Source organism: Enhydra lutris, unplaced genomic scaffold (genome assembly GCF_002288905.1).
Source record: "Enhydra lutris kenyoni isolate GAN:26980312 unplaced genomic scaffold, ASM228890v2 scaffoldscaffold35, whole genome shotgun sequence".
NCBI lineage: Eukaryota > Metazoa > Chordata > Mammalia > Carnivora > Mustelidae > Enhydra > Enhydra lutris.
Genome location: NW_019154119.1, coordinates 7,113,434 through 7,140,066, shown reverse-complemented (window position 1 = coordinate 7,140,066; position 26,633 = coordinate 7,113,434). Strand labels below are relative to the sequence as shown.

At 45.0% G+C, this 26,633-nt stretch overlaps 1 protein-coding gene across 1 annotated transcript in view; it reads right to left on the bottom strand.

Moving 5' to 3' along the window:
* LOC111154142 (apolipoprotein B) overlaps positions 1–26,384 on the bottom strand; it is a 37,555-nt gene extending 11,171 nt beyond the window's left edge. Inside the window, exons 1-25 of the mRNA XM_022513557.1 lie at positions 26,303–26,384; positions 26,008–26,046; positions 24,889–25,004; positions 23,693–23,838; positions 21,465–21,618; positions 20,460–20,615; positions 18,827–18,951; positions 18,052–18,137; positions 16,657–16,876; positions 15,679–15,906; positions 15,345–15,462; positions 15,092–15,238; positions 14,216–14,427; positions 13,706–13,943; positions 12,954–13,130; positions 11,407–11,598; positions 10,148–10,315; positions 9,265–9,476; positions 6,376–6,558; positions 5,410–5,531; positions 3,430–3,640; positions 2,451–2,626; positions 2,142–2,329; positions 1,545–1,690; positions 187–560 (exon numbers count right to left, since the gene is read on the bottom strand). Of these exons, the coding sequence (XP_022369265.1) occupies positions 187–560; positions 1,545–1,690; positions 2,142–2,329; positions 2,451–2,626; positions 3,430–3,640; positions 5,410–5,531; positions 6,376–6,558; positions 9,265–9,476; positions 10,148–10,315; positions 11,407–11,598; positions 12,954–13,130; positions 13,706–13,943; positions 14,216–14,427; positions 15,092–15,238; positions 15,345–15,462; positions 15,679–15,906; positions 16,657–16,876; positions 18,052–18,137; positions 18,827–18,951; positions 20,460–20,615; positions 21,465–21,618; positions 23,693–23,838; positions 24,889–25,004; positions 26,008–26,046; positions 26,303–26,384 (4,216 nt within the window). The remainder of the gene's footprint in view (positions 1–186; positions 561–1,544; positions 1,691–2,141; positions 2,330–2,450; positions 2,627–3,429; positions 3,641–5,409; positions 5,532–6,375; positions 6,559–9,264; positions 9,477–10,147; positions 10,316–11,406; positions 11,599–12,953; positions 13,131–13,705; positions 13,944–14,215; positions 14,428–15,091; positions 15,239–15,344; positions 15,463–15,678; positions 15,907–16,656; positions 16,877–18,051; positions 18,138–18,826; positions 18,952–20,459; positions 20,616–21,464; positions 21,619–23,692; positions 23,839–24,888; positions 25,005–26,007; positions 26,047–26,302) is intronic.
* Positions 26,385–26,633: the final 249 nt, after the last annotated feature.

Genomic DNA, 26,633 nt, shown 5'->3' with positions numbered 1-26,633 from the left:
ATGCTTGGTACATATTATACGTTTAATTAATATTTGTTAGTTGAGTGAATGAATGAATGAGTAGGATTCTAAATAAAAGGGAAATATCTGTAAGAAAGCCCAAGCCTTTTCCTTCCCAGAGGAGACTATACTGTCAGAGCATGCAATGAATTCACTCTGTGTACCCTCTATCCGACCATGGCTCACCTTGCACACTGTAGGACAGCAAGTCAATCACAGAGTCAGCCTTCATGTGGTACCGAGCCTGAAGGCTCAAGTGATTGGTACTGGTGTTGCCACCAGTGTAGGAGGCAGACCAGTTGTACAAATTGCTGTAGATATTTGTAGAGAGGTCTAGAACACCCAGAAGAGGCACTCGCAGTTGATACAACTTGGGAATGGTAAAAGTGGGCACTTGGAATTCCCGAGATGGCAGGTGGAATCCTACGGACTTGAAGTTGAGGTCTGGTGTCCGAATGGTCTCTAACATCTTTAGATCTTTGGAGGATTTTCCACCAAAAGGCAAAGGAATCTCAATTATCATACTGTTCTTGTTCAATGTGTATTTGACACGGCCATCACTAAAAGGAAAGAAAGACAACATCCCCACAGTCAGACATCAAGAACTCAAAGTTCCCTGCTCTCTGACAGAGGCAGTGGCACATGAGCCCCATTCCCCAACCCACACTGCCTTTTCCTCATGCTGCTCCCTGTGTCCTGAATCCTGCTTTTTACCTCCAACCATCACAGACTCAAATCCATGCAAAACCCTTCCAAGAGCCAGTACCTTAAATCTATCTCAAAGAACATGTCGCAATTCTGCTTACATAATTAACTTGTTCAGTTGTCAGTGCCTACATGTTCTTCCTGGGAGGAAGGACGATACTTTATCTGGTTTCTATCTCCTCACTGCACTTAGTGTAGCGTCTTACACACACGTGACACTTGATACTTCCTATTTGCCAAACTGAAATGAGACAACTGGGTGTGTGAAAAGAATGTGGTGTAGGGGCAGTAATCTTGGGCTATAGTTTTAGCTTCCATGGGGTGGTGATGCTATGTGTCTATGCCTCTCTGAATCTCAGTGATGTTATCTGTATAGGGAGGATAATCGTACCCATCTCACAGAGCTGGCCTTGCATACCTAAAAGCCCTTTGAAATTTTTTCAATACTATGCACATATAGTGGACTATTATAATAGTTCATTTATAATGGAGGAAAACTAGATGGCTTTCAAATTCAGTCTGCGGTACATAAAACCTCTTTGTGGGAATGTACCAGAATCCCCCAATTACTTTCTTAGGTTCTTTCTGACTGGACTGGTGTTCACATTCAGATCCCATGACCCATAAAGCAAAAATACCATCGTGCTTATGTGAGAGTTATCAATCTACTTAAGATGCTTCAATTATTTCCCTTAAAAAGGTAAATTTAAAAAGAGTCTAAGTTATGCTAAGTAAAACCTTCCATTTACTTTCCATGGTTCAAGAAATTTTTCTTTTTTCTTTTTTCTTTTCCTTTTCTTTCTTTTTATTTATTTATTTATTTATTTATTTATTTTTACCTTTTCAAGAAGAGGTTTTCTGGGATGTGGAACTCAGGCAATCCCATTTTCTGGAGGTACAATTCTTTTAGGCCACTGAGTTGATCTTGCCAATTCTGGACATAAGGAAGATGATTAGATGCCTTCTGAAGCCATGTGTTTGTTGCCTACAAATAAAAGAAGCTTTTAGAGCAAAGGGTATGGAGGGACCTCAAAGTACAATTAACATCAGGTGATAATCTATATTCGACAGATCAATCATTAAGCAGAATAATGCACTGAAAGTTAAAAAGAAATCACAGAAAATTATGAATTTTGGGTGTTAATCATTGATCTCTTCCTGGATTTTATAAAAAGAATATATAACATAGGCAAACTCCTAGTCAAGGTCTTGAAGCTTCCTTTGAAGCTTAGTAATATTCATTAGGTATTTATCACATATGGCCTGTGTAACTGGGTAACTAACCATGCATTCATGTTTGTTTGCTCCCCAGAAATTCCCTGGGGTAGGAAGCATACCTTATCCATCTTTGGATACTCTTCTTCACCTAACTCAGAGTTCAGTATGTAATTAGTTCTTTTAACTATGTATTTATCAACTGACTGATTTGTACTTACAACTATTAATTTGGAACCCATGTGCCGGAAAGTCATGTCTGTTTGAGGAACTCTGTGATCCAAGAGACTATTGGCATACATATGCAAGCTTTTAGGATAATCAGAGACATCCACAGGGAAATTAGAAGCTGCTTTTTTGGTATCCACGTTGGTGCCTGTGTTCCATTCAAATTCAATCTTCTCTTCGTCTGAAAGTGCACATGTGAGACGTCATTTGTAGTACCAGGTCAGCTCTAACCCATGCCTCTCAGAAATACCCTCCCATCCACGGTGCTCTCGGAAGTACTCACAGGGAGAGGAGGTACATACCATAACGCCAGACCAGCTTCTTGGAAATTGTTGAGCCGTAAGCTGTGGCGGACGAGTCCATTAGGAGGAGTAGTTTTGTGGGAGACCACTGGGTAAGGATTTCACTTCTGACTTCTGTTTGCAGACGGGGCACGGAAATAACACCTTTGATTTTCCCTTCTTCCTTTTTGTTGTAGCTATTGAAAAGAAAATGATTTGACATCAATGACTATCCATTCCAAGGGGATACATAGGATTAAACAAAAGTGTCATTTGTGGTGACAAAAATGAGATACATGAACGGCTCCGAAAATGAGCTCATTAACTTCTGAAGCTGACTTTGGCACAAATGCGGGACTTTCCAAGGAGGTGTGGGAGAAAGAAATGATTTTCAGAAATTGTCTGAATCCCACTGTACCATTTACTAGCTCTCTGGCTTTGGCCAAATATTTAGCCCCTCTGAGCTCCCATTTTCTTATCTATAAAACACGAAGACTCATATCTAGGTTGCAGTTTATTATAAGAACTGAGATGATTCCTTCAGAGAACCCAGCACAATGCCTGATGAGTAGTAAGTGCACAGTGAATAGTAGGAAGGTCCAACTAGACATGTGTAGACGGTCGGAGTATTGAGGGCTCTATCTGCCCCTCAGACCACAAACTGGGGATGCCCCTGGTTTGGTCAGCACTTTTTAAAAAAAGTTTTAAAAAGACTTATTTATTTATTAGAGAGAGAGAGAGAGAGAGAGAGAGAGAGAAAGCATAAGCAGGGGGAGCAGCAGACAGAGGTAGAGGGAGAAGCAGCCTCCCTGCTGATCAGGGTGCCCGACGTGGGGCTCGATCCCAGGACCCTGGGACCATGACCTGAGCTGAAGGCAGATGCTTAACCGACTGAGCCACCCATGTGCCCCTGGTTTGGTTAGCCTTACAGCTAAAAAGGAAGCAAGGACAGAGCTACAAGGGCCTGCAGTTCAGGTCAGATCATCCAAGCCTTCCATACCTCATGCGGCCAGTGAGAGCGACCTCAGTGATTTTCTTGTTCTGAAGGTCCAAAGTGAGCTTGTAAGACTTTTTTTCCACAGTAGATTCATCACTAACTCTGAGGACTGTCCCAAGGTCAACGTCAAAATCTGGAATTTGGATCTCACTGGACAACATCATCCTCTGCCGGTTATATTTGAACGTCATAGTAGCCTCGGTCGGCTTTGCACCTAGAAAGGGTATATGAGAGAATGAAGACATGTGTATTCAGAAGCTATGTTTAGGAAGGAAGGAGAGGAAAAGGCAGAGAAATCCTAAGTAATCATTCAATGTGCTCAAATGAGGACACAGTTTAGGATTTTACCTTCAATTCCTAACTATACATTTGTTCAGTCTGCAAATATTTATTGATTGCCTGTCACATGCTTGGCACTGCTCTTGGCATTGGGGAGTCCTTGTCCTCATGGAGCTCACATTCTAGTGGGGGGGGGTGCACAGACAATAATAATATTACTTATGTCAGATGATATTAGATTTCATGAAGAAAAGTAAAACTTAGGAAGACAATAAAGAGAGGGATAGAGAGGTGCTATTTCCTGTATGGTGGTGAGAGTTCTCTCTGATAAAGCAAGGTGTGGGCAGAGACCCGAATGAAGAGTAGGTCTGAGCCATACCATGTTCTGGAGGGAGAGCATTCCAGGCACTGGGACCTGGAATGAAAAGATCTGACATGGGGCACACCTGGCAAAGTCAGGGAACAACAAAGCCTCGAGGTCCTTCTGTGTCAGGCAGACAGGACATCTCTATATGACTCTCTACCTGTGACACCCTTCTTGGTTCCTAGCCATGCCAGTCCTGGCTTCCTCTCTCCCCAAATTCTCCTTCCTTTGTCACAAGATTCCTAGGTTTTCAATTCACAGGATTGCCCATTTTATACCTTTGGAAAGTTGTTACGTGACCTTTTTTTTCCCAGCATGTACCCCATTTCCTGTGGGTTTTGTTTTTCTCATTTAATTTTGTGACATACTATTCCTACATTAAAAAACCTTCCAAAGTGAGCATGTAAGTTTGCCATGTCCCCTGAAACCTACTTCTCCACCAGTTATTTTGTATCTAGGTACACAGCCACTCCACTGAGTTCCTCAGGCCAAAAAACTTAGAATCATCCTGATTCCATCTTCTCTCTTACTTTCAACACCCACCTTATCAGCAAATCCCGAGAAACCTAAACTTCAAAATATGTCCAGAATCCAACTATTAGATCTCTTCTGCCTCTGCTCTAATCCTAAGTGCCCATATCTCTGGCCTGGGTCACTGCAACAGCCCACTGCAATGTCCCTGTCACCCCAACGTCTTTCCCACTATAAACTTAGATCAGCTCATGAAAACTCTCCAGTGACTTCCTATTTCACTCACAGTAAAAGCCAATATCCTTGCAATGATGTACAAACACGTCCTTCCTGTACCAGCCCCTATCTCTGTGACCTCACTCTCTACACTTTTCCTCCCTGATCTCTCCTCTTCAGTCATACCAGCTTCCCTCCTTCTCCTCAAACTTGGCAGCCATACACCTGTCTCAGGGCTTTTGCACCTATGAGCCCCTCAGACTGTTAACACTCTTTCTATATGGCTCATGCCCTTATCTCCTTCAAGTCTCTTTTTAACGTTCTTTTACCAGTGACCCTTTCCCTTATCATGTCAAATGGCACTGTCTTCCCCCACCCCTCCTCTTCCCTGTCACTCTAGACATTCCCTAGATCCCTTTAACTATTTTTCTCCCCAGCACCAGTCTGGCATTCTGAAGAGTTACGTGTTTGGCTGTCGGCTGTAAACAGTATGCGGGCAGAGACTTGATCACCGCCGTTCATTGCTCTAGCCTCTGCTCTTACAAGTGGCCTGACCACAGTAAATATTTGTTAAATTCAGTAAATTAGTGCTCCTTGTGAGTCCTGGATCTGAGACCGAGGCAGAGCTGGAGGAGCCCTTTCCGGATACTTGCCTTCTGTCTGAGTTACAAAGGTCAGTGTGTCCACTGGGGCGCCAGCCTCTCTTTGCAATTCGTAGCTTACGCTGGCCAAATACTGCTGGACTTCTCCCGTGGGCTTCAGTTCCAGTTCAAATCTAAAGATGTCCCAGGGCATGTACACAATGTTAGAGCTTTTGGTGACGATGTTAACCGCCCCCAAATAACTCCTCCTCCATGGCAACCAACGTATGGCCCTTATTTTAATGTCATCTCTCGTCTCTCACTCAGGAGGACCTTTCTGATCCCTTTCCATCCCTCCAAGAACCCAAGGCCAGGGGAGACCCCAGGGGCTTTGGACACACAGAGCAGGAGCTGGCTGGTTGTGTCAGCAAAGCTGACAAGAAGCAGAGGGAGCAGTGAGAGTTGAAGACAAGGAGCCCTCAAGCACGGCCGGCGCTCCGAACACTTCATTGGGCTCCGAGGGGAAATCTAGCTAATGGGTGTGGAGGCTCAGAAACCTGGACACTGAATTAGGAGCGAAGTGGAATCTGTGTTCTGATTCCACTCCCTAATGTATAAGGGAGAAAAGGGAGACACAATCTATAAAGAGATGCTTTCAAAGGAGTACAATGGTACAATTGTACAAGTACAATGGCTTTAGCTCCCTGGAGGGAGTGTGCCAGAATCATCTTGGTTGTTTATTTTCTGAGCTAGGACCCTCTTTTAGGCTCATGATTTACCTTCCAGCTGCCCCTACCCCCACCCGCCCCACCTCACCTATGAAGAAACTCAGTCCTACTCAAAGTTTACGGAGGAATATAAGTGCCTTTCAGGTGTGCTGGACAGAGGACCGCTATTTTAAGTAATTAAAGGATGGTGCGGACACCCAAGGCTGGTGGCACAGGCCTCTTACAACACACAGATTTCCCTTCACCCCCATCAAGTGGCCATAATATGGAAGGGGAGCAGATGCAGGGTGGAACACTGAGCGACTCTGACCTGGTGTCCCTGGTCAGCGGATAGTAGGAGGCCAGTTCTAGGGAGGTGACGGTGGAATAAGTGCCCGAGGTACAGTAGTCCAGGCCAGGAAAGAGAGGCTTGCAAGCTGACCAGGACCGCCTGTTCTCGTTGAGAGGTGGAACCACTTCTGTCTTGTCGGTGGAGACGAAATGCAATGTGTTACTGGGAAAGAAAGAAGAAACCCGTGTTACCTTCACGTTACCAGTGGAAGTGAACACCACTGATGGCCGTATGTAGGTCGCAGTGCCAACATGTGCCCCCTTAACCTGCTCTCTGTCTCCCCTCTGTCGGCACCCACCTCAGGTTATCTCATTCACTCAGAAACAACGAACAGCACAAACATCAACAAGGCAACAAACACAGTGACTCTTCTGTTTCAGGCATTGCCCTGAGGCGTTCGCTTTTGTTCGCTGGAATCCCCACAATGGCAGGCATTAGGAGGCTCCTTATTTTACAGAGGAAACAGAGACTCCGATGTTGAATAGGGATCCCTGGGCCCAGAACTCAGGTGTGCCCCTTCCTTCCGTTAGTGAAGGGAAGCCTAAGGGTAACTCTTATTGTATTGGCTTATTTCTACTTTTTTCCCACACGGAACAAGTCTAAGTCACCTCTCCCTTTGCAAGCCTCCCCCATCGCACACCTCCTTCACACCCCCCTCCCATCACACATCTCTCCCATCATGCACACCTCTCCATTGCACACCTTTCCTATCACATCTGTGCACATGTGTGCGCATGCACACGCACCCTTTTCTTTCCCTGCTCCCCCCTCGTCTCCCTCACAGTCAAGAAACGGGTCGGCCTCATGGTCTTCACTCTTCCAACACGCTTCTCACGAACTGTGATTTGACACCACACCATCATGCTTCCGGGCCTGCCTCCGTCAGCATCTCCAACCACCTTCTTGCTCCTAACTCCAGAGGACCTTCTTAGGCTTTATCTTCCTTGATCTCCCAGGAGCATTAGGGAGACCTGCTCACTTAGGGCCAGATTAAGACTTTAGAGTCCCTGACCTCTGAACAGATGATAGATAGAATCCTCCTCTCAAGTATGGACTTAAAAAAATTAGTAAGTCCAACAAAGTTCAACAATGTCCTGATTTCATCCAAGGTTTTTTTTTGGGGAAATATCATGTTCTTTTCTCAGTATTATTTCCTCATTTTAAGGGTACTTGAAAAGCTAGCCTTGCCGATAGGCTGGAACTCTGTCAGCTTTAGCTGCCTATGAGGTAATCCTGGCGGTCTCTCTTGGGTCTCTCTTGGGTCTCTCTTGGGCTGCTGAGGCCCTTTACAACTTCGGCCCTTCTTCCGCCTCCCTGAACACTACTTCTCGATCTTTCCTGCTTCTCCTCTGCTGCTTCACACATTCACATTTTCTACATGTCTGTCCTAGTCCATCGCGTCTCACCCTACACCAGTTGTTGTTTGACCTCAACAACCTCCTTCTGCAGGTGATGCCCAAATTGGTATTTATAGCTCCAGCCTGTTTACTGAGCTCAGACCCATTGGTCCCACTCCCAGCTGGATATCAGAACCGGTGGTCTCGCAGGACTTCAAATGAGGCACATCCCAAACTGAGTTTGTTAACTTCCTCCAAACCTCTCCCTGTCTCAGTGAGAGGCACCCCCAGTGCTCTTCCTCTTCTTCCTCACCTTGCAACTGGTCAACCACAAAGTGCTCATGTTTCTACCACGGAAGAATTTCTGGAGTAGGTTTGCTCCTTCCTACACCATCCCTGGCCCTCGTCTGGTTCAGGTCACAAGCATCTCTCAACCACATTTGGATGTGACAGACTCCAACCAGTCTCCCCATCCCCACCCATGTTTCTTGTCCATCCATGCCCCACTCTGGAGTCAGAGCATGTCCTCTAAAACACCAGCCTTTCTTCATCTATGTTCCCACCTTTAAAGTCCTCTGCCTTCAGAAGAGTCCACCATACTTCAGGTGGCTCAGAAGGTGGACCCTGGCCAGCCTCTGCCACTTCCCTCCATGACCCCTGTGTGCTTTGCCACACTGAGTTTTGACTTTCTTGCAGCTCCTGAACTGTTCTTTTTCCTTCAAGCCATTCTCTTGGCCTGGGAACACTCATTTCTTTCTCCTTGGTCTGCAGAACTCTGACAGCCTTCAGGTATCAGTTCAAGTTCTTCAGAAAGTTTTCCCCGAGTGCCACAGACTAGGTCTTACAGAACTTCATGTCCTCCAGTGTTTCCTCTCAGCATGCACTTGATACTTCTATGTCCTTCCCATGAACTAAGTGCCAGAGGTCAGGTATATCTCATTTCATGTGTAAGCACTAGAAGGTCAGGTGTATCTCATTCCACATGCTTCATGCATTAGGCACTTAAATACTATTTTTACTCTTTTTGAATCAACAAATTAATGAGTCCAAGATATAGAAACTAAGATAAATCAGTGTTTAAGGATATCATTGAAATGGAGTTCTCTATATATGCTGTATCCCATAATCATGAGATTAGGACTCTCATGCTCTATCCACTGAGCTAGCTACCACAGATTAGCACATTCCCTAGTATTTTTCCTATGAAAAGAATGTTCATTTCCCAAGGATGATTTCTCTAGAGTTTATGTTTCTTCATTCTCAAAACAAACACACAAACAACAAAAAAAATAACCTATTAAGTGATTAATCAGTGAGTCCTAAATGTCAATGTGGTGAAACCTGGACAGTCGAGGAAACTGGAATTATTTGGTGACTCTAACCTACGTTAAAAGTAGGTAATTCACTACCTTCTCTCCCCCCACACCCCCAAGATCACGGGGCCCTGAATTATCTCAGGCAGTCAAGTCCTACGGATCCGGTTTCCACTCTCCCTCTCACACTGGCTAGTCCTATCTGGCGGACAGATTACCTGCCACTGAGCAGCTTGACTGGCCTCGTTGGAGAAGGAACGATGAACTTCAGCTGCCCAGCTTTCAAGGCAACTTGCATCTCCAGGCCTGTCTCATGGAAGACGTTGGTGTTCATTTGGATCCCGGTCCTTGAAAAGTCTGGGATGACGATGCCCATGTTTGTCACAAACTCCACGGACACAGAGGGCTTTGTCACCAGCTCCATCTGCAACTGTAAGTCAGAATATGACCTGTTCAGCTTCATTAAATGCCTCTGTCCCTGTGTAGTCAGATCAACCGCCCTTCCCCATCCCTGGGCAAACATGTTTGGACCACTCATGCCTCAGGAAACATTATTGTGATTTCTTTGGAGGAAGAAAAGCCATGTTCTCAGTTCCCCAGAGCCAGACTACACTGATATCCAGCACCAGGAAGTGCCCGAGCTGCTTAAAGTTAACGTATAGGATGAAAAGAGGACAGGAATCTGATTTTCTTGAGAATAGCTTGTTCCTTACTGCTAGGAGCTAGCCAGGTGGAGCCTCCTAGTGGAATCCTAAAGTTTTTCATAAAAATGAGTAAGGGGGAGATGAACCATGAGAAACTGTGGACTCTGAGAAACAATCTGAGGGTTTTGGAGGGGCGGGGAGTGGGAGGTTGGGTGAGCCTGGTGGTGGGTATTATGGAGGGCACGTATTGCCTGGAGCACTGGGTGTGGTACATAAACAATGAATTCTGGAACACTGAAAAGAAATTAAAAAAATAAATAAAAATTTAAAAAAATGAGTAAGGTGATGACAGTGATGATATACTTCAACTTGAACTACACACATTTTAAAATCGTACAAGAAACCCGCCACAGAGGAAATGAACAACCTGAGGAATGGAAAAGTGAACAGGTCTTACATTGGCTATTTCTAGCTTCATTCCTGCCTTGATTCCAGGAGTGATGACCCCAGAGGAGGAGACTTGCAGTTGTAACCCAAGTCCGGTGGGCAGTTCAAAGGCGTTGTCCATGAAGATGTAGTGAAGAAACAAGTCATTCACTGAGCCCTTCCTGATGGCCTCTCCAATCTGTAGATCCAACAGGGGATGGCAACGACAAGTAAGCTTCAGCCAAGCGGGATTTGTGAAAGGAAGCCTCCTACATATCAGACAGTAATTGTTCTTCTTTATCCAGAAAGGAACAGACTAGCATATTTTGATTAGCTGAGGATTTGATCAAATGCATGATTACTGGTTTTAACAGATTGGGATGTAAGAAATTGCTCTTCCCAGATACCATGTCATTTGAACTAGTGGTTCAGAGTCACTTAAGAATAGGGCTCTGCCTCAGAGCTTTCTGAGCTTTAAGTAGCCTTGGATGGCATGGATTAATTCTGGTTATTTGGAGTCTACATGGAAATGAGGGCTTACTGAAGTACAATCTATTATGATAAAACAACTCTTTTAAAAGATTGATTTATTTTAGAGTGGGGGAGGGACAGAGGGATAGAGACAAGCACACACATTGCTGAACACAGAGCCTGACTCAGGGCTTGATCCCAGGACCCTGAGATCTTGACCCGAACTGAAACCGAGAGTCAGCCGCTTAACCGACTGAGCCATCCACGTACCCCAAAACCATTTTTTTTTAACTGACAAGCTACTGAGATGATGAACATATTAGTATGCATTTTTTTTTTAAATAACATTTTTAGAAAATAACTTGAAATCTGGTCTCTTAAAGCCAACATTATTATTTATCAAATACCAGGGAATATATTTACACATTTTCTCCCTTATGAATAAATTAATAATGATGGAAACTATAGCTCATATTTAGATAGTGGATGACAGTTTGTCAAATATACCAATGATTTCATAATCATTTGATATAGAGAACTTGTAGCATAGATATAGAGAAACACAGTTAATATTGTTTTCCATATGAACAAATGGATGCCCACAAAAGATACACCTAATATTATCAAAGGCCTAATTTCTAAATGTTACCAATTCTTTGCAATCTAAGAATCTTCCTCTCTGAAATTCAAAGCAAACTGCTTCCCTGAAGGAAGTACAAGCATCTTCTCTGGTTTGTGGGACAGGATCTTAGGGGTCTGGGAGATCTACAAAGGGCATGGGCTAATCTCATTGCTTGTGATGGCGCCTGGCCTACTTACCATCTGGGGGATACCAGGAAGAGTGTGAACACCATTCAGCAGCAGCCTTCCCAGGAGCTGGATATCATGGAGCCTGACAAAGCCAAGCTCCTCTCCCAGGATGCGGAGGTAGGCTCTGGCTTCTGGGAATTCTTTGGATTTCAAATCTTTGATCAGTCTCTCGACATTGAGCATAATTCCATTGACCATGTCCTGGGATTTTAATAATAAAATGTCTAATGAGATGTCAGCATCGTCAAACACTTTTAGAGTCCTCCTGTGGGGCTCATCTGCTGCAGCTGTGGTGGGTTAAACATAAATACACAGGTGGGGATATAGGGAAGCCGCTGAAATCACTCCTGCCTTTTACTGAAAGATAGATAGCTCTACCAAATTGGGATGAAAAAAAGAAACTGAGGTCTTATCAGGGATAGGAGGTGTCTCCATGCTGTTGGTAACTTGAATGCAGGCATAATAAGAGGGACCTCTGTTCTCCAGGATCCCAGGATTCCTAGGGCTCACCAAGAGTAGAAGATATCTCCCGATTACCCCTTTTTCCTCTGATGAGAGATGAATACCAGGGGTTTCTTGAGAAAATATAGCTGCTATAAAAATTAGCCAAAACCTTGAAAAACACCTTATCCTAGATAAGTTCTTCTTAGAGATTAGAAGAACACCATAGACTGATGCTTATACATGTGAAAAAAAAAAAAAAAGAACGATTGACAGACTCCAACAGAGTAAAGAGCCCCAGCGTCATGGGGAGATGAGTAAATTAGAAAGTGGAGGTGGGGCCATCTGTTAGCATCTAGGAGTAAATTATTGCCCTGCTTTTCAAACTGAAATGTACATACAGGTCACCTAGGGAGTGTCATTAAGATGCAGGTTCTGATGCAGTGGGGTCTCAGTGGGGTCTCAGAACCTGCGTTTCTAACAAACCCTGATGTGAGCCAATGACTGAATCATACTTGGAATAGCAAAAAACTAAAGAATGAGAAACTCCAGATTATACAATCTATTTTCTACTCCTTAAGTGGGGGCTTATGCTAGCTTCAAAGTAGATTTTGCTCCCACTATACAAGTAAGAGCCGAAGAAAGCGGTTAATAAGGAAAATAAGAATTCAAAAATTAAAATAATATCTGTTTATTGAACAATCAGTACCTGTCATGCACTCTGCTTAGCATTTTACATACTTTATTTCATTTAGTCTTTAAATAACCCAGTGAGGTATGGATTATTAGCACTATGGGGATGTAGAAATAGACAGAGTATCAAGCAGTTTTCTCAGGTGTGCACAGTTTGAAAACAGTAAGGTCAGAATTCAAATCCATGCCCCAGAATTTCCACTGGTAATCATTATGGGAGAGTGCCTCTACTGAGTCTGGCTCCTGGGCACATTGAATCTCTAGGAGGCTTATAACTGCAGAGGACCCTAGTCTTTACTTCCATGGGACTGGTTAATAATAGCCACAATTGTCACTTCAGTTAGATAGCTCCTTGACGACTTCTAGGCTAGGAGGAAAATGTTTTGCATTGAGATCCAAAGCTTTTCTTAATGAAAACGTACCTGCTCACGTTTATCATCTTTGGTATAGCCGAAGTGGTCAACTAAGACCTTGGAGACATGATCAGGAACTTGGTTATCAACCCAGTACAAAGCCTTGTTCACACTGTCTGGGAAAAATCCTTGCTTTCCAAAAAGAGCTTCCAATGTTGGCTCAAAACCTTTCCCTTCCAAACCAATCTGAGAAAGAAAATCAGGCAAGAAAATGCCATCAGGTTGCTTTGTTCTATGTCAGCCTCCAATCCCTCTTTAATGTCCATTTAATTAAACAAGTACTTAATGAATACTATGCAGTAGGAGCTGAACTCAGCAACCACAGGAGTTGACTTTATTTAAATCTTACAAGAATCTTGAAAGGCAGAACTTGTTACTTGTCCTTTTTCCAGAAAAGGCTAAGGTCAGAGAGGATAAGCAATTAAACAAGAGTTTCAGATTGGGAATGAATTTGGGGTTTGAACCAGATCAATCTGATTGCACAGCCCATGTGTTTTGTTGGCTTTGGATCTAAGGGCTTCCCTAAGACATCTACATTTCCCTTAATACTACAGCGTCATGCTTCAGGTGACCTTTAGCTAGAAGGCAGGAGGGCGAGGGAGGAGGGAAAGAAGAAGGCCTCAAACTGATGGTAGGAATGAGCTGCTTGATCTTAGCTCCTCCCCAGGCTGGCTCATGCCTCCCCACCCCTTGACTTTCTATTTATGGAGTTGTACAGAACTGGAGAGAGGATGGGAGCTTCTTCTTAGTCTCACACATACCTCAAAGAGGTCCCCTGGAGCAAATCCAAAGACAGTGAGGGTTGTTTTCAGCATGCTTTCTTTAGGAAGGTAATTATTTGGATCAAATATGAGATTTCCCTCAATTTTGGCTGAGACAGGGTCAAGCGATGGCAAGGAAACAGATTTGGAAAGCTGATAGTTCCGGGAAAATTTTGAGAAGTCCATGATGGTTGGGAGTTGAGATCCTTTCAGAGCTTCTTCCACTGAATTTTTCAAGCTAGATGGAAAGAAGGAGCATATTTTTAGCTTACACACCATGTTACAAATCCATGTCTCTCTCACCCCAAGGAAATATGGATTGCCGAATGCTACCAAACGATCTGGATTTCATTTGCACAAGAGCTTGGCTCAGGACTGCTGCATTTTTGTGTGCATGTTGTCCAGAAGAAAGAACACTCCATAAAGAGCAGGCATCTGCCTTTAAGAATGAGGGGGGGGAAATTACTCTTTGCCCTTTGTGGCAGATGTGGGAAAATTACTGTTACTTACTTTTTGATATACAGTTCTTCTGAGTTTAAGATGTTGGCAATGTGGGAAGCCACAAAGTTCTTCACTTGCTCATTCTGTTCCCGTGGAAGAAGCTGGATGATTTGGTTAATATCTGACTGGGAAGGGCCCCTCATCAGCATGAGATAGGCAGCCAGTCGCTTATCCCCTGGAGAGGCATCATTGAGGAAAACTTGAAGAAGAACTTCCTGGACCTGTAGCCAAAAAAGGAGACTGTTACCACTGTCCTTTGGTCAGAACACAGAACATGCCTGGCAAACACCAGTGTGGTCTGCTGGTGGTTTACTACATACAAGTCAAATTTCTTTCTGATAACTTTTCAAATGTTGGTATGGTATCTTCTAACCAGTTTCCCTCAGAAAAACCAGCTCAAGGAAGGGTCTCAGATGACTCCTATTAAATGCATGTTACATCCAACTGCATTAACATACTCAAGTTGGGACTTGAGGAAGATCTGCTACTATAAGTGAAAACAAACCTGTTTAACCATAAGTTATTTCAATGTGGGAATGTAGGTGGGAAGGGAAAGTGAGAGTTTGGAGTGAATAAATAAGGTGTTTTCCAAAGCTCTGGAGTCATTTGCACCCAATTTGGGAAGATGGTGGAAATCAAGCATGTTTTCCTAAGGTGAGATTGATGGTTGATGAGGGACAGCATGTAGCTAAAATCTCATATTCTGAGGCTAGAGTAGGAGCGTGGGCTATTATTTCTGTCTTGTCCACATACTGCTAGGCAGTCAAGAGGCTTGTTGAAATTGGCAATTAGAAAGCAGTAGAATGATGAGATTTAGAATCTCTTTCCAAGTCCTTGTTAATCTGACTAAAATTTTTACATTCGGACTTTCTCTGTGGACTTCACCTCATCATTAAGCTCCATTTTCCGCAAGGCCTGGATGGCAGCCTTCTGAATCAGCAGGGATGGCTCTGTACTTTTGATACACTTCAGGACTGAAGACCTGAGTCTTGGGGTTACTGTCTCCATGGTTCTACCAATATTTCCAATGACCTGCATTGAAAAGAAACAAGGGCAAGTCAGGTGCAGAAGGAGAAGTAGGGGGTGTTCATGAAAATGCTTCTGAAACAATGCATGTCCTACAAAAGACTGAAAGTACCCTCAGAATCAAGTAGGTGTGATCTTGGTTCCCAGTGCAGTCATCACGAATCTGTTCCGACAGGTAATCAGCAATATCCAGTAGGTCCTGAGTCACCAAGGGGTTAGCCTTATGATAGCTGCGGAATGAGAGTTAGGACTTAGCAAGCACAGCCGAGTTTATGATACAAACTTGTGTGTGAAGATTTCTTATTTCAAGTCTTTGCTCTCAACATAGCTAGTGGAAAAAACAAGAGTACTCAAGAGAGTCTGAAAGTGGAAGGTGGGGTATAATCTTAGTACAGAGATGTGGGTTCTTCCTCAGCTTCTACTAGGAGAAGCAGTGTGAAACTCACTTGTTGACTGTGTGACTCAGAGCATATAGAGTGGCCCGGCTCTGCTGCTCCTTTGCTGTGCTGAAGATCTCCTGCAGCCTCTCAGCTGAGGGCTCTGGCATCAGGGCCATCAGGTAAGTCACTGCATCTATCAGGAGGGGGTTGGCCTTCTCACTTCTCAGCCACTGGAGGATGTGAGTATAACACTGGGGCTGTCCACACTGAATCAAGGCTTGTAAGGTGATGGGGCTGAGAAGGAAAGAGCAGAGAAGGTTATAGAGATCGCCTTCAGGCAGCTCCAATATCCTTGGCCCATGATTTCTGAGATTCACTCTCTAAATCTGACCATCTTCCAAAATCCAACACAGATCCCAGGAAGCAGGAAGCCTTCTCTAAAAGCACTGTCCACTGGAGAAGCACCATGAAGGAAAATCTCAAGAAGGACCCCAGAGTTACTGACCACAGAGGATTATCACTGCCTTTCATTCAGAACATAGACCGTTGCCAGACAAGCCCTGGCATGGCCTCATTTCGGTCCTTAGTCCTTCCTCTGGTCTTCCCAGCAGTTAGAACCAGTGCCTTAAAGTATGGAGAAATCACAGTATCACTTTGTTTGCCTAGTTCTCTCTCCACTAGTATAGGCTTCCAGAGGGCACAGACATCTTTTTCTCCCCAACTTTCCAAGATACTCACAATAGAATGAGGAACTAGAAGATACCCATCAAAATGTGGGAAACATTGCTCTCCCATTTTGACACACAAATGCCTATCTGCCTTGAATGCAGCATTGATGTGTGTGTGTGTGTGTCTGTCCCCCATGGAACTCTAAGCACATTAGCTGATATTTCTCTATCCAGCAAACATTAATTGATTGACTAGTGGAATTATTGGATTGATATTTCAGTGGCCTCTGAGATTTTCTGCTTGTCCAAGGTTTGAAAGTTTAGGCCCTTACCACAGGTCATACAAAATATATGGCTACAACCATTAAAGAAATACCTGGACACCTCGATCAGCTTTGGCAAGAGGGATGTGAAGGCCTCGTTGTTGAGACTTCTCAGCTCAGTAATGAGTTTACTGAAGAGGTTAGCTCTCTGGGCATTCTTCTCGGAGACATGCAATGTTTGCAGCTCCTGGATAGTCTTCACAATGGCCTCAGCCTGCTGTGGGGGTGGTGTGGACTTGGTGCGCTCAAAGGCAAGACCCACCTCTTCAGTGCCTGGAAGCCGGGCGGGGGGGGGGGAGTGTCAAAGGGGTTCTTGCTTACCTCTACATTTCAACCACCTCCTGGTCTACTGAAAATTGGAAATTAGGGAGGTACAGCAAAGAAGAAAAGGAAACTATCCTATACTCAATGCCTGTTATATATCTGGCTCTGTGCTTGGTGTTCGACTTCAGTGTTTGTACTGACTCATCACACTATCCTCTGGGTTCATTATTATTCCTCAATTTAAAGATAAGGGAACTGAGACCCAGAGATGAGGAACTCACCTTGCCTAAGACCTCTCTGAGTGTAAGAGGCAGAGCTGCAATTGAATCCAGGCTTGTCTGAATTGATCAGATTACCTCTCTGCTGGAAGGAACTAGACATGACTGTGGTTGCCATTGACATGACTATGGCTGAGGCTAGACCCATTGATGCTCACCTGCCATTTTTTCCAATGGGATCTATAAGAAGCTGATGGGGGAAAACGCTTCTGTGTCTCCTTCATCACCCTGCCCTGACCTATGCCAGGATGGGGGTTAATGTGGAAAATGTGGGGGGGAATGGGGGAAATGTGGTGCAATGGAAAGAGTCCTGGCTTCAATTAGACCCAAGGGCTGATTTTGCACTACTTCCAATATTTGGAGACCTTGGATATATCACAAGCCTCTCCAAGTTTCATTTCACCCTCTGTAGAATGGGTATAAAAGCACACGTGGCTACCACATGACGTCACAGGTTGCATATGAGGGAACAACGAGGGGATGCATAAGACCGATTTAAATATAAGACAAATGCAGGGTTAGGGTTAGACTAGAGATTGCTAAGGTTTTTTTCCTGCTCTAAAGACTAATTCCTGACTCCAAAGGGCCTCTCCCACTTGCCCCACCTCATCCAGGTCCCAGGCTTATTTCAGAGTGTAGGAGGTTGTCAGACCTACCAAAGGTAGACTTAGGAGGCCAATTTCCTTTTTACAAAAACCTAGGTAGCTTTGGGATATTTCTCCTTTTCGTTTATTGCATTGGCACTTAACATTTTGAAAGGGATGTGCTTTCTCACTAGAGGAGCCCATACCCAGAACGTCAAACACCACTTGACTCATCAGTCAGCAGACATCTCCTAGCCATAATACATGCTGTGTCTTGGGCAGATTTCCAAGCCCTGGCAACAATGTGCATATAAAATCTTACCTTCCTCAAAGAAGCGGCTGTTGATCTTAGGTGTGTCTTCAAGTTTCAAAGTTTGTGTAACTTGTGCATTCATCCCATACTGACTCCTGGTAACAAAGGAAGCACATCATGTCATGGATAGCCAGTTCCCTAGAAAGTAATATTCTTTTCATGTTGAATGTTTCCCTCTCTACTTCTACCCAAATCCTGCCTCCTTTTCAAACCATTGAATCCAGCCTCCTTGACCTCCTTCCCTGCCAATGAACACCCTCTACCTCCTCCTGGTCATGCTACCTGCCCTTCCATTAGAGGGACATCTGTAACTTATCCCTTTCACTACTCTGGAGTCCCCAGAGGGTAGGGACTAACACTGTGCCTTGAAACTCCTGTGTTTATCCCTCAGCACAATGCCAAGAATAGAGCAATTAATCAGTAAACACTAGTTGATGTCTCAGGTTTCAAAATGGATTGGGATATACAAGTCTCTGGTCCCAATCCCAAATCTTCGATTAAGCCTTTTTAACCAGGGCAGCCTGCAATGATCCTTGGCTTTTCCTGATCCATAACCCTTAGAGTCTGGGTCTAAGATATCTTTTGTTGGTCTCAAACTGTTTTGTATACCTAAGATTTTCTTGCTTAATTATCTGTTAGCTTGAAAAGAGAGATGGGCGTGGGCTCTGCTTTGAACCTCCTCATAGTCTCCTCCAAACACAGCCTTGCTCCGAACAGGGTATTGAAAAGCATTCGTCTCCCATCAAACCATAAATAATGAATCAGGGTGCAGAAGGTGACCTACTTGGAGGATAAAGGCAGGAACAGGTGTTGCTCCTTGCAGATGGCTTCTGACACATGCTTCTTCTTGGGGTCCAAAGTGTACTGGCAGGACTGGTTACTGCTAATCAGAGTTGACAAGGGGTAGAGCTGTAAATGAGATTAGAAAAAAAACGTGTTGATCAGCCTCTGGGGGTTGAACCTGATTCTTCTGCCATGGGCATTTAACTTCAAGGAAGATGGGAGATGGGAGTTCTGCCCTACTAGATAAACTCAGTTGAAGAAGGAAACTTGGTACTTGGCATGTAGACAAAGGGATACAATAACTCAGTATACCCAAAGCTGAGTCAAGCTGTAGACTTTTCTTATTCCACCCCAATGGACATCTCATCCTGCACAAAGTATGTCTAACCAGGTATTGTACACCTACCCACCCACCACACATTAACACTTCACACTGCTTCTTAAGTTTTCTTTGCCTAGAAGCCTGTACTTATGTCTTATGTCTCTCACATCCTTTGTATCTTACAGGTTCATTCTCCACATCCCCCATAAATCTTTGAGGCTAGACTGATGGATACCCACTCACCATTCCTTCTAAGCAGATCTACCACCAAATTTGCCCAATGAACTACGTGAATAGTGCTTTCTCCTTCCTGGTCAGGCCTGGGATTGCTTGTCTGCACTGGTCAGTTTATAACTTTATCTAGTATGTCATTTATTGTCCTTTATTGGCATGCATAGGAACCTTGTTCCTGGATTAGACTGTAAGTACAAAGGGAAGGCCCATGGTTCATCTGCCACTGTCTCTGACCTCCAGTTCTGCCCAGAGTGGGGCTAAGCATACAGCAAGTTCTCAGAAAAGACACACAGGCCAGTGCCTTGGCTTCTTCTGAATACGACCCTTATGGTTGTCAGACATCATATATTCAGCCTCAAGGACAATGACCGGGAACATTGTCAAGCATGGCAGTGATTGCTCACGCCCTTCCTGTTTATCGAGATAAGCTGTGATTCATGTCCCAGAAGATTACAAGGCACTGGGTAAGCTCTGGTAATATGGTGCTTAGTGATCCCTGTTGAGGTGACAGGAGAGAAGGCTAATACTAAGGGGCTGGCCTAGGCAGGGAGCAGAGAGGCCAGGCATTGATCAGGGTCATACATGGGATGAAAGGATAGGACACTGGAATGCTCTTGGTAATGTCACTTCATAGGAGTGAGGGAGAGGAGGGCAGAAAACAGGTCCTGGGACTTCCTCAGAGGTTGGATGCCTGGAGCTGGGGACATCTAGTCCTTTTATAGGAAACAGCAATAGACGGCTTTGCTATCCTCCATTAAGCTCTAGAACCTTTTCAGGGATGGACAGTCATTACTCTCCAGGGATGGTGGATGGTTCGGTGTCAGTGACAGAAAGACAGCAAGAAGGACAGAGCTCTGGACTGGGAAGTCAGGAACCTGACTCTGGTCTTGGTTCAATTAATAACAGGTCACGTGGCCTTGGGCAGTCCTTTCCTGTCCTCAGTATCCTGCTATAGTCTAGATGAAAATGAGTCTGGGTTGATTCTTCCCTAAAATTCTTACCAGCTCTAACATTCCAGAATTTTAAGACTCAAGAGGACAGTGCTCATTGCAAGGAGCAATGTGGATATGAAACTTACCATGCCTTTGATCAAAGCAAGTGGGCTAACTCCTGTGCTGATGGCCTTGAAGTGATCACATTTCTCCAGGTTCCTTTCAATGGATATTTCTGTTGCCACCTTTGCCTTCTTTGTCTTAACAGTTAAGTCACTGGAACAGTTTCCATACACGGTATCCTATGGGAGTAGAAGATACAACAGGTGTATTCAACGTGGGAAAACAGCTCTGGATGCTTTAGAGGGGCTAGGAAAGGAGCCTGGGAGAAAAGGCAGGAGCAACATGGATTGGGAAGGGATTTTCTTCCTCCTAGGCTGACAGTGGGCATTGCTGCTACTCCAGAGCTAGAATATGAAGGCCATGAAGGGTGGTTCTGGTTCTGAGGCACATCTGCCTGGCCTCCTAGGACCCAGCCGACTCTGACTATATTCTGTGCTCTCAGAGGATTTTCTCTATTGCTCCTTTACAGCATGGATTCTAGTCGCCTTGTGCTCAGTGTGTCTTGGTTCTCTCCCCAGATCCCGAGCATACCCTGAGGGAAGGTCTCTGCAGGACACATCTCTGTCTTCTCCAAGTAGAGCAGAATATAGAACTTAGAACACAGTAAGGGCTCAAAAATGTTCATGGGACTCAACTAAATTGAATTCTCTCTCGGATCAAAACTTGAAATTCTTGAGAGAGGCTGGCAACAGATTCCATTATTTTTTGGGTTTAAAATACACAGAGCTTTACTGTGTTATATCTTGTGGGGACACAAAAAGTCAAACAGAAGAGTAGGGTGGTCAGGACTCCTCAAATACTGCTTTAAAATTAGGCTCTCCTCTCTATCTGCTCAGGAGGGATCCATCAGTGAGCCCAGGGGACAGGGAGAGCCCTGCGTACCAGCACTTCACACCAGTACAGGGCCTCCTGGGTGTAGCTAGTCATGTGGCTAAGTCAATAATCCACTTTATATACAGAGTGGGACCCAGCTCAAATATGTGAAGATGAGTTCAAAGGGCACGGTTATCAATTTTCTGCATTCTCACCAGAAACAACTCTTGTTTATCTGCTTCTGTCTCCAGGGGAACCAGGAGGGCAGAGATGATGCCCCTCTTGATGTTCAGGATATGTGTAGGCTCTTCCTTCTCTGGGTAAAGTAAAACTTGCTTCCCTTCAGGAATGGCCAGCCTGAGCTCGTACCTGTTTCAGAGAGAGTGAGGTCACAGACGTGTCCTTTTTCCGCTGTAAGCCTGTTGGATGTAAGCTAGGTAGCTTTGCAACCTCCTTTTACTTACTGTTTTTTTTTTTTCCATCTTTCCTTTATAAATGTACATTTTTCAAAAAAGTGTACAAATATGTGTATGTTTTTGGCATTCTTTGACTTCTTTACCTGTTTTGCTTGCTTCGTGCATTCCCCTCTGTTTTCTACCCACACCAGTCTCTGCTGTCATGTTCCTCACAGAATAACCCACTGGGTTTTCCACTTCTCTCTCCACACTCAGGCAATCCTATCTAAAGGTGTGGGGTAGAAACATTCACACATAAAGATTTTTTCTTTGCTTGTTTTACATAGACGACGTCATGTTTTCACATTTTTTTTTTTCTATCTCTCTTTTCTTAATTATATGCCACAGAAATCCTTTGACTCCATTGGTACAGGTCTGACAGATTTTTTTTTTAAGCTATAGAACTTTCTCATTTTATGGTTATATGTAATTGATTCAGACATTTCCTCTATTTGATGGGATTCACTTTCTTTCCGGATCTTTCCCTCCCACATGAACAACACTGAAATAAACACACTTATACATATTATCTTCACACATTACTGCTCTTCTTTTCATGGGCGAGAGTCCCAGCCTTTTGAAATTGCTATGTCAGAGGTAGTAAGTTTTTAATTATAATAGATATTGACTATTGGCTATCATTTCCACCAGCAATGTTCACTTTTCCTCAGAGGTCACCAGCAATAGGCGCTTGGCTGTTTTATATTTTGGCAATCTTATGGGTGTAATGTGATAAATATATTGTTGCTACATTAATTACACTTCCTGACTAACAGTGAATTTGAACTTCTTTTCGTGCATTTGTTGGGTAATCACTCTTTAATAAGCCTTGAGACCATGTCTGAAGCCCATATTAACTATGGTCTTAGGGACTTCCCTTCGGGGACGTCCTTTTGGAAATTCAGGGCTGCAACTGCTCTGGTTAGGTCATAAGGAGGAAAAGGAGACCAGGCACATCTTCCATAGCTCAACATCTTTGCAGAAAGTTCCAGATACTGCAGTGTAGGCTTGGAAGCCGGTGATAGTCAAGAGCAGGAGTCCCTTTTGTTTGGAGAAGGTAAAACCCGAAAAGAAACTACCAGTCCCTCCTGTCACTGCATCTCTGTGCTGCAGACATATTCAGGTCTTGGATAAAATACTGGCGACAGATAGAAGCATGAAGGCTTACTCGGCAGAGAAAGGACTGGCTTTCATGTCTAATGTTGAACAAATCGAAAAGATGGAGGGGGTTTCTGATGCTCCCAGACCAACGAACCTATGGCCGTCTGTATTTGCACACACTTAGGATACTACCAACTGTGATCTGGGCTCGAGGCAGGGGTGATGTTCACAATATTTACAACAGGAACAACACAGACATGGATCAGTCAGAAGACAGGCCAGCTGCAAACACCAGGGTGACCTGGTCACTATGCTTGGGCAGAACTACAGCCCTGGGCAGGGCAGGGCGGTGGGGCGGTGGGGGGGGGGAGTACTTGGCATTCCCTGCACTCGCTGAGGCTGAGCCATGCTGCCCCCTGTGGAATAGACCCTGCACCACACCAAGTCCTGCTGGACCTTCCCTGAAGACCACGGGGCTATGGGTCTTGTTTAATTCTTTAAACAGTAATTCACCTGTTTAAACAAACCATCTCACCTTTATTGTCTCAAGGAGATTTAAAGCATGGGAGTTTTTAGAAACACATTTAAATGATAATTAGGGGCACTTCGCTAGGGGAGGGTAAATAATGTTTACCTCTTTCTGATTCTTGGGACAACTTAGCAATTCCCTGATCCATAGTGAATACAGAATGAAATGTTTATCCTCACACACAGGCCTCACATAAAGCACAAGCATTCATCCTTCCCTGGATACACACACACACACACACACACACACACACACACACACACGTGTGCACACACACACGAATGCACACACACACACACATCCACAACACATCCAGCAAATCCCAGAGCTCAGAAGTTCAGACAGGCCCACGCCTTACTTGGACATGGCAGCAGCAAACTCCTCCGAGTTCTTGGTCTTATGCAGTGAGGGCCTGCCCTTAGGGTTGAAGCCATACCCTTCCTTCAGGGTGCACTGGCTTGTCCTGAGGATAAAGCTGCAGAGTTGGGGGACCTCCAGCTCAACCTGAGAAGAGGATAGTAAGCAGCACATGAAGACTCTCCATCAAGAACATGAGACCATTCACAGCCCAGGGCTTACTCTCTAATCAGGACACAGAGGGAAGTACTGTTGGGGACCACTGGTTAGAGGGAATACAGTCTAAGTATTCTAGAGGATTCTTCTAATACAGTCTAAGTATTCTTCTAGAGGAAGAACAAAGGAGGCAGAAAGAAAGCCATCATTGGTTTCAATGGCAAATGTTTCCTTAATGTCACCAGAAAAACCAAGCAACCTAACTGTTCCTATCTCTTGGGGCCTATTCAGAACTTCATGTATTGATGGAGTTTACAGAGATCCCTAAGGGTTATTTGGCACTGTTCAAGAACTTTCTGCAATGATTGAAATGTTCTACATTTACCGTGTCTGATAGGAGAGCTGCTGGCCTTGGGCACTTGAAATGTGGCTGGTATGACTAAGAAGTTTAAGTTTTACTCAATTTAAACAGCCATATGTGGCCAATGGCCACATTATAAGACAACACAGACTATGGGGCCCTAGAAAGAAGAGGACTGTTTTCAAACTTGACTTCTCTTTCCCACATGGCCCCTAATAGTGACCCTTAGATCCATTCCATGTGAACATGGACAGGAATACAATCATTTCAGCAATAGATAAAGTTTTGAAAACAAACTACATATTCAAATTTTTCTTTTTTTTCTGTTTGTCTTAAGCAAAGATTCTGTTTGGCTCCAAGTCTAAAAACTGTACTCCAGAATGCTTTCCTGAGATGCCCCCCTCCTTTGGCTTACCCACTGGGCTTCACTCATCATGTTAAATCTACCATCCTGCAATGCTAATATTCTAGATCACGTATTCCAGTTACATCTTAGAAGATAATGGAATAATAAATCTGGTTGGCAAAATTTTTTTGCTGCAGAAAACTCAGCAGAGTGGCTGACTTTCAAACCTAGGGACAGGCCCCCACTTTGTGATTAACGGCAGTCTTGGCATGAGCGGGGTCTGCCTGGACAGGAGCCCTGGGTTCCTCCAGTGGCTCTTCCTGTATCCTCATACCTTGCAATTGATCCTGGTGGCACTCCTTGAATCAGCAGCCGTGGGGACACCAGTGGAACTCTCAGCCTCATAGCTGTATACGTACTTCCTGAGGTGCTTAAAGCGAGTTGCACCTTCTAACATGGAGAGAAATAGGTCAGCGACATAGTAGATAATTCCCCCAAAGAAGTCTACTGGGAAGAGAGAGGTCGTGGCAAAGATCGTAAAAAATGGTAATTAAACTTAAATTATTTTTAATTGACTTTGCATTATATTGAATTTCCCTTTACAGATTTAACTTCCCCACTATGTTTTGTTGAGGATAATGCTTAAATTTGCCAGTATTTTTTGAATGTATTATCTGAGGTGCAGGGAGGGGAGTGTTAAACAATGGGGCTGAGAAGGTCTATAAGAGAGACTGGGGAATTAAGAGTCAGCAACATAAAGCAAATAGCTCTAACGCCTTTTCAGCTTGAAAATACCTCAGTTCTGTGGGTCTTTTTTTTTTTTTTTTTTGGTTCTACCAAATTCCTGAGGCAAAGTTCATTAAGTCTTAGGGATATCTGACTGTCTTAAGAAATTCTGGAGTTTTCCACTGTGAGAGGAATTGGCTGTACAATTTGAGGAAAAGACCATTTGGGGCACGAACACAAGGGCAGTGATGCCAGGAGGCCACAAGATGGCAGTGCTGTCCCATCAGAGGCTAGCCTCCGGCTAGGACGAGTGCACTGGGTACCACCTGGAGGCCAGTTCCTTTGACCCCTGGAGGTCAGGTAAATATGAAGGAGTGGGGGTCTGGATTTCTCCACAAAGGTTAAAGTCAGCATTTCCTCACCCTCATGTGCTTAGAATCAATGATTAGCCACTGATAAACAGACGGTGATGGGACTCTTTCAGAGTGCCCACGGACCAAGAGAGTGACAGTCCCTGCCCCAGGCCAAGCGCTTGGGACAGAGTAGAAATGCAGGCAGAAGGAGTTGAGATCCCTTGGAGGTGGGTAGAGTCCCAAGGAACTGGCTTCTTGGGGCTCAGAGCTGTGCACACCCATCATATCATCCCAGCATCTTAGCGAGCTGAGGTGCAGAAGGAGGGGCTGGGGGCTGGGGGCGCCCTTCCCCGCCCAGTGGGGAAAAGCCTTACTTGGGCAGCTGGGACTGGCATTTTCCAGCACCTCGTCTTCTGTAAGAAAAGGAGAAAGACAGCGGTGGGTTTTCTCCCCTCTTCCGATGGGGCCCCGGGCCTCCCGCGCAGGGGGTCCGCTGGCGTCTTTAGAGGACAAGCAGGTTCTGGAGAACCCTCTCCCCGGCCTGCGCTGTCTCCGCCCCCCACTGCGTTGTGCGTGGACGAGCCACCGCCGGTCCGGGTCCCCGGCCCCCCAACCCCTCTTCCCGGGACCCAGGCCCCCGCGGCCGGTAGGCCGGGCCGCCCCACTCACGCGCCCCGGCGCGGGCGACCGCCAGCAGCAGCAGCAGCAGCAGCAGCAGCACCGGCAGCAGCGCGGGCCTCGGAGGGCCCATGGCGACGGGGCGAGCGGCTCCCTCGCTGCGCCTCGTGTCGCCTGGCTGGCCGGCTGGCTCCTCAGGGACGGGCACCCGCAGGCAGCCGCCCGGCACTGAGGAGGGAATGCGCGGCCGGCGCCCGCGCCCCTTTTATACCAGGTCGCCCGCCCAGGCCGCAGCGCCCGGCGAATTGCAAAAGGTCCAAAGGGCAGCCCGCCGGGCCTGTTTGCTTTTGCACACCAGTCTCCGTAGCCTCTGAGCTCCAGG